Below are 7,456 nucleotides of genomic sequence, written 5' to 3'. Positions count from 1 at the left end.
TGTAATAATAAAAAAAAAAAGTGCCGCCAGGAACCGCCCGGGGTGCTGGGGGTGCTGGTGGCGTGGTGGAAGCAGCCTGCTGGCTGGGCGGGTCTGAATTTGCTTCCCCGTCTGCTTCACCCTCACCCGTGACCCTCCGCCCGCTCCGAGCAGGGGCCGATTCCAGCTCCGACCGCCCCACTCACGCACAGCTTCCGGGCAGCGCGGCAGCTCTGGCGTGAGCCCTGCGCTCTGGGCCTGGCCCGAGGCCGCCCGCGGTCGCACGGCCTGGCCGGGCCGCAGAGTGGTCGGCAGCTCTGCTCCTGCTGGAGCCCGGCACAGCCCACCGCCCGCACCTTGCAGCGTCTGAGGGCGCCGACCCTCAGCGAGGGGCCTCTGCCCCCGTCCTCAAGGTCAGCGAAGGCCAGTCTTATCCTCCTGCTGGGCACTGGCTCTCCTGCCTCCCGCTCCCCGTTTCAGGGCTCGCGTGATGGCACGGCCCCCATAATCCAGCTCACCCCCCTCCTCGGCAGCTGCTTCTCAGACTTCATGCCCTTGTCGTGTGAGGTGACCTATTCCGGGGGTGACGATAGGGACATCTTTGGGGCATAATTCTACCTTCCACAGCAACTCGACTGAACCCCTAAGAGGAGGACGTGTCTCACCCGCAGTGGAAAAAAGGCCCCGAGCCAAGATGGCACCTGGCCGCCCCAGGCCGGGCACCGCCCGTGGGCTGACTAGTCCCTCTGAGCTCAGTCGGGAGCTGGTGTTGTATAAGTGGCTAGTGCCACACTTCCTGCCCCCCCCGCCCCTCAGAGCTCACCCAGGTCTGCCTGCCAGGGCTCTCACAGCCAGCGCTCCGAGCGCGGCCCATGGCTGGGCACACTGGTTGGGCACACTGCCCACCATCTCTATCGCTTTGCTCGCGGTTCTACCCACGCCGTGGCTCGCCTGCCCACCCCGGGAAAAGCTTGACTACTGACACTTGCTAAAATAAAAAAAATAATAAAGAATCCATATGCTAAAAGGAGACTCCGTATCTTCCTGTTTGCAAAAATCTGTGAACATGGTGACTCTCAAGTTTGCCGGTACATTAGAATTTCCCAGGGGGCTTTCTGAAGCCTGTGTCCAAGCTGCACCTGAAGCTATAGCCTGCATCGACGTGTAGTGGCCATGCACACGAAGCACACCGTTCACGACAGGTCTCGACTGAACCAGGAAGCACGTGTTTACTGTGCAGGGAGTGCGCGGGCCCGGGGCGGGGGACCTCAGAGCCGGCTCCCGGCGCCTTGGGTGGGGCCACCCTCCCGCGGCAGAAACACTGTTCACGAGATCAGCTAAGTGGCTGGCGGGCCAGAGGGCCAAGCTGTGCTGTGGCAGGATGTGAATCAAGGGTGGGGGCTGGGGAGGGCTGGGGGAAGGCGAAATTCAGGTTTATCTAGAGGTGTGCAGGAAATTTGAGATTTCGACACCCCACATGAAAACGGGATGCCGGGGCAAGAACAGCACGTGCAAAGGTCCTGGGGTGGACCTGCCTGGCACTCACTATGATGCTCCCTGACCGGGGCTTGATGGGAAAGCCAGCCAGCTCCAGGCGAACAGGCCAGGTGGCCTGAGAAACTAAGCCAGGCTCAGCCAGTGAGATTCCAGGCCGGGATGGAGCCTGAGGGGTGGGTTAGGGGCAAGGGAAGGGAGCAGACGCCCACCTGCTCCCGTCCAACATTCTCGGGGGTGAATCCCGGTGTCCATCCACCTGGAGGCGGCCTTGGAAAGACAGCCAGGACAGCCGGTCAGCCCCCTGGGTGAGAGGCTCCTCCCTCCCGTGGGCCCTCCCTCTGGCCGGCCTCACAGGGAGGACGCTAGCTGATGGACGTTGGGTGGCTCCCAGACCGACCCCGCCTCAGATGCCGCAGACCCCAGGGGGACGGGGGGGCGCCCGCCTGGGCCACAGCCTCCCGCCCAGCAGGCAGGCGCCCGGCGTGGGCGGCTGCCCACGGGCTCAGGATCCTGCACAGAGGGCTGTGGGGAGGAGGGTGCCCCTGGCCCGCAGGAGCTTCTCCAGGAGAGCTCGCCTGCAATGTGGCAGGCCCTGGGCGCCTCGTGCCTCTGACTCATCGTGGAGGAAATGGAGAGTGAGGTCAGCCCAAGAGCTTCTCGGCCCACCTGCAGTTCAGACTCAGGGTCAGGAGAGCTGAAAGCCACAGCCCCGAAGCCCCGCTGGGCACCTGGCCAGCTTGGGCTCCCCAGAGATGGGGGCGGGAGGGAGGAGGAAAACCACCCCGTCTCTTTCCACCACTCTGGGGGACTGGGGCTCTTCTGCCCTGGATGGCCCCCAACTCAGCCCTCAGGAAGAGCCCCAGGGCTGCAGCCTCCCTGCCAGAGCAGGTGGCATGGCTGGTGCCCCCGGGCTCCTTTGCATATGCAAAGCAGTTTCTTGTCCAGCCAAGGTTGGGAGGTTGGCGGTGGGCGCCTGGCAGATGTCATGGGGGAGGGGCGGGGCCTCAGCCCCCTCCCCCACCCAGATCAGACCCGAACTGCTGAGCTGCTGCTCCTGGCTCGGCCTGGCCTGTGTGGCTCCCTGACCTTGAAGCCAGGCCTGCCAGCAACTGTCCTGCCACTTGGCTGGGAGAAGGCAGGAGGGCAGAGAGCAGGGAGGAAGGGGAGGGAGGGAGGTGGCCGGTGCCAGGCAAGCGCGGCTGGGGTCAGCTTGGCCCTCCAGGGCAGCCTCGGGATCCCCGGCCCTGCTGCAGCTGGGGAGACCGAGGCTCGCCCCTGGGAGAAGGAAGCCCAGGAATCCAGGCTGGACAGCCAGGCCTCTGCGGCTGGGTGAGCGGAGCTCGGAAGCCTGGGAACTGCCCGCTCCCACGTGCTCCCCAGGAGGACAGAGCCTCTAGGTCATCCCCAGACTCAGGCCTGCAAGAGAACAAGCGAACTGCTGGGGTGGGCTGCGGCGCCCTGCAGGCAGGGACGTGGCCTTGCGTTTGCTCTTAGCTTTTTGCGTACAGAGAATGCCGCCTTGCTTTCTCCCGGGTTCAGCCTTGCAGCTGCTCTTCCCACCCAGCCCCAAGCAGCCGGTCACCCAGGGCCACAGGCTCTGTGCCCCTGGGCCTGGCGGGCCTCCCAGGGAGCAGTGGCCTGGAGGCAAGGGAGACACTCACTCGTGCACAGAGAGGCTGCTAATTTGCAAGTTCTAGAGGCGTCCCATTTGCTGGAAAATGCAGTGTGCCTCTGGGTCTGCAGGGCTGGGCCTCCCTCTCTGCCCTGGGAGACGCTCTGGGTTCCCTCTTCCTCCACAGAGTGCGTCTCCCCAGGCCTTCCACCACCCAAAATAGCTGGAAGCAGGCTATTTTTGTAAGACTCAGAGCAAAGGTTGCGGACGGGGCCAGGTCCTGCTGAAGCCCAGATCCTTTCTCATCCCTTTCATCAGCTTGGGGGCAGAAGGCCCTCCAGAAGCCCCAGGAATGCTCCCCCGAGACTGTCTGCGGCAGCACTGGGGTGAGGGGGCTATAAATAGGGCCTCAGTGCAGGTGGGCGCCGGGCCCCTGCCCCCACCCTCTGCTGGCCTCCCCAGGCCCTGGGAGCCCATTTCCCTGGGATTTGCATGGCAGTTGCTCATCCTCAGACAAATGCATGCAAATCCAAGTCTGTGCCCTGGTCAATCCCGGCGGGCCGTCCCAGGGCAGGAGGCTGGGGAGAGGCCAGTCCCCACGCCTCCGCACCCCCAAGCGCCGGCTCCCGGCAGGCACAGGGAGTGGAGACGGGCGGGCCCTGGACCCCTCGCTGGTGGGAAAGGAAAGGGCACCTGGCCCGGGAGGCGCCTGGCCCGGGACCTGGCTGCCGAGCACCGCACCGTGCGAGAAGGTTCTCAGCAGCCTTATTTATAGCCTCCCCAAGCCAGGAACAATCCAAATATACCCACAGAGGGATGGAGAAACTAAAGGCTTCATATCCGAACACGGAATATTCTAATCGCAGGAGAGGAGACACCCAGTGGACAGAGAAGCCTCTCCGCAGCGTGCAGACAAAGAGCCCGGCCGAGCGCTCCGGCCAGGCCTGCGGGGGTGGGGTCTCCGGGGTGGGGGACCCTGCTGCACCTGGGGCCGCTTCACGCTCTGGATCTGGGCGCTTCCAGCCAGGGTGTGCACTGTGACACTCCCGCCTCCCGCCCTCGTTGCCGTCTATGTTACACCTCAGCCGCGCTTCACACTCAGTAAGAAGCAGGAGGGGAGAAGGGGCAGGAGGCCAGGAAGGGGCTGCCGGCTGCATTTGACTTTCAGATAAAGGAAAAAGGGTTTTAGTGTAAGTTTGCCCAGAATATCCCCAGCCTGGAAGGTAGGATCCCCCTGTGGCCACTGGGTGGAGGTTTACAAGCAGCATGTTCCCTCCCCAGATGGACCACCTGGGGTGGTGCCCAGGCTCTGTGGGCCTACCTGGGCAGCTGCCGGGTGAGGCCTGAAGTGTGAGCCCAGGAGCAAGGACTCCGTGAGCCAGCACAAGCGTCAGGTGGACAGAGGGGGGACCCCACAGTGTCTTGAACTTCCTGGGTGATGACCACCATCTGCTTCTTGGACACTCATTGACACAGTTTAGATCACGATTAAATCTGTAGCAGCATTTATTGAATGCGTACTGTGTGCCCACCGGGCCTACTGTGTGCCAACCAGGCCTACTGTGTACCCGCCGGGCCTACTGTGTGCCAACCAGGTCTATTGTGTGCCCACCGGGCCTACTGTGTGCCCATTGGACCTACTCTGTACCCGCCGGGCCTACTGTGTGCCAACCAGGCCTATTGTGTGCCCACCGGGCCTACTGTGTGCCAGCCGTGCCTACTGTGTGCCCACTGGGCCTACTGTGTGCCAGCTGGGCCTACTGTGTGCCCACCGGGCCTACTGTGTGCCAGCTGGGCCTACTGTGTGCCCACTGGGCCTACTGTGTACCCACCGGGCCTACCTTGTGCCAACTAGGCCTACTGTGTACCTGCCGGGCCTACTGTGTGCCCGCTGGGCCGCTCTGAGCCCAGCACTGATGCATAGCAGAGGCCCTGCGCTGTGAGAATAACACAGAGGGGCTCCTGCTCCACCACAGACCCCCGGTGCAGGCGCGGCAACTGCCGAGGGCTGAGCAGAAAGTGTCCACCAGCTCCCTGGCCAGCTTGCTGAGGGGCTGCCCTGCATGGGGCAGGGGGCACGGGGCACATCCCTGCTCTCTGCCATCTGCAGGACGCCAGGAGCCCCCCAGTGTGACAAGCTTAGAAGCACAACTTCTGATGCACGGGTGTCAGGGCCGAGGCGGGCGGCGGGGTGGACACGGTCCCAGCCGGCTCCCTGAAAAAGCGGGTTCCTCTAGGAGAGGCCGAGCCTAGACTGGGGGACCCCCCCAGACGACCGCCAGCGGCCCCGAGGCGGCCTGCCCCTTCCTCCAGCCACCCAGGCGGGCAGGCAGCGGGGTGAGGCCGGGAGAGGCGGGTCAGGCCGTGGTGGTCAACAGCCCGCCGCAGGGCTCAGCCGCCAGGGGCAGCACAGAGGCCACCGCCTCCTGCCGCCCGCGACTCGCTGTCGCTGCCCCAGCCGGGGCCGCCCCTCGCCGAGGTGCCTTGGATGGGGAGAAATGCCCCCCAGGACACAGAGGAGCCCCGCACTCTGGGGGTGGGGGGCAGCTCCGGCAGCTCCGGAAGTCAGGCTGTTGCAGGCGAGGGGCCGTAGGGGGCTGAGGTCAGATTTCAGCCAGGAAGTTGGGCAAGTGGGTTGCGGCTGCTCGAGAAGCTTCCTCCAAGCCCGCGAGCGGGTGCTCACCTGGCACGGCGGCCACAGCCAGCCCCGGCAGCGGGGGGCGACAGCCGGAGCCCGGGCCGGGACTCTGTGCAGCACCGGGCAGAGCGGGCTCCCTCCAGCCGGTGCGCGTGCCCTTGGCACGTCGGGGGCCCGAGCTGCGTGGGGCCGCCGGCTGCGACAAACACCTCCTCGCGCCAACTTTCGCCCGTCCTTGGGCTTATCGGGGTGACCCCGCTGGCATCCGAGATCTCTCTGAGCTTGTCTCCCGGCCTGGACACACAGCCGCACTAAGGCAGAGTGGTGACACGGGGTCGGGGTACCTGGTGGAGGCGGGGTACCTGGCGACTGCGCTCCGTGCAGACCCCTCCCAGCCACAGCGCCCGGCACCGGGAGCGGCGAGCGGCCTGGGCAGGGACACGGCAGCGAGACGGACGCCCTCGGCCCCTGCCCCAGCCGCAGCCCCCATAGTGACAAGCGCTTGTGCTTTTTGCTCACTTCCGGGGTCCTTTAAATGAGCCTCCCAGTGCCGGATAACTGTCCCTAGCTGTCTCATCCGAGAGAGCCCCCGCTTGGTCCTGAGTCAGGTCTGAGCCCCCCGCCAGGCACCTCGCTGCTTCCTCACACCACCCTCCCCGGAGGGACGGTCATCGGCCCCATTTTCAAGGCAGGGAAACTGAGTCACGGCCAGCGGCGACAGAGCCGGAATTCCAGCCTGAGGCCCGACGGCAAATCCAGAATTGCCACAGAGAAGCCGGGCGCCTCCCTCCTTCCTCCCAACTTCCTCCCCCTTAGCCCCTCGCTGTCTCCATGTCTGTCCCGTTCTCTCCTCTCTGTCTCTCTCCAGCACGTCACACCTGGTCTCTGGCTGGACACAGGACGCTGGGCCCCCCAGCCTGCTGGCCTCAAGTGCCCGGTAGGACCCCCAGCCACACCTCGAGACGGCCCGCTGGGCCTGGAGGCCTCGCCGCAGGGAGGCTCGTCCCTGGCACCTTCCCCTCCCGGCCAGGAAACGGCTCTCAAAGGGCCCCGGAGCGCGGCCTGGAAGCTGCGGCAGCCCACACGTCCCGGGGGCAGCGGCCAGCCCAGGTGAGGCCTGGGGGGCGCAGGCAGAGGCCCCGGCGGGCTCCTGGTGCTGACCCGCATGGTCCCCCCTAGGGGCCCAGCCGTGACAGCCATGAACCCCACAGCTTCTCCAGCAAAGAGCGAGCCCTGGCGAAGGGCCATGACGGGTGACGGGACAGGGCCCGCTCGTCCACCCCTCCTCTGGCTCCTTGGGGACACCCTGGGCCCCTCTCCTGGCTCAGTCACGACTCACCGTCCTCCCCATCTCCCCGGGCATCGTGCAGCTGGGGGAGAGGCACCCCGAGGGGCCGGCAGCTCCCTCCGGCTCGACTCCGTGGACGCTGGCCCAGGGGGCCGACACGGAAGGGGCAGCTGGCGGAGCAGGAGCGGGGCAGAGCACCCAGGTGGGCTTGGAGGCAGCGGGAGGGCCCGAGTGCCCAGAGGGGCCACCCCAGGCCGCAGGCCGGCTGGGCGTCTGCAGGAAACGTCCACGCACGGGGCGCCGGCCGGCTGCAGGGCCCGGAGCAAACGGCCCGGCCCTTCTCATCAAGCCCCGAAAATCCCAAGACAGCAGCGCATGAACCGAGGGTGGGCCCCGCAGTCACCGCCAGGCCACCGCCCCCTCGGGGGCCTCTGCCCCCCCC

At 66.0% G+C, this 7,456-nt stretch overlaps 1 protein-coding gene across 1 annotated transcript in view; it reads right to left on the bottom strand.

Annotated features, from left to right (window-relative positions):
• RBM38 (RNA binding motif protein 38) overlaps positions 1-7,456 on the bottom strand; it is a 53,417-nt gene that overhangs the window by 6,987 nt on the left and 38,974 nt on the right. Inside the window, exon 9 of the mRNA XM_012728138.1 lies at positions 5,772-6,020. Coding sequence (XP_012583592.1) covers positions 5,772-6,020 — 249 coding nt within the window. The remainder of the gene's footprint in view (positions 1-5,771; positions 6,021-7,456) is intronic.

The sequence above is a fragment of the Condylura cristata genome, unplaced genomic scaffold (assembly GCF_000260355.1).
Source record: "Condylura cristata isolate star-nosed mole 26May11 unplaced genomic scaffold, ConCri1.0 scaffold00022, whole genome shotgun sequence".
NCBI lineage: Eukaryota > Metazoa > Chordata > Mammalia > Eulipotyphla > Talpidae > Condylura > Condylura cristata.
The sequence above is the reverse complement of the archived record's forward strand: the minus strand, read 5'-3'. Positions and strand labels throughout refer to the sequence as shown.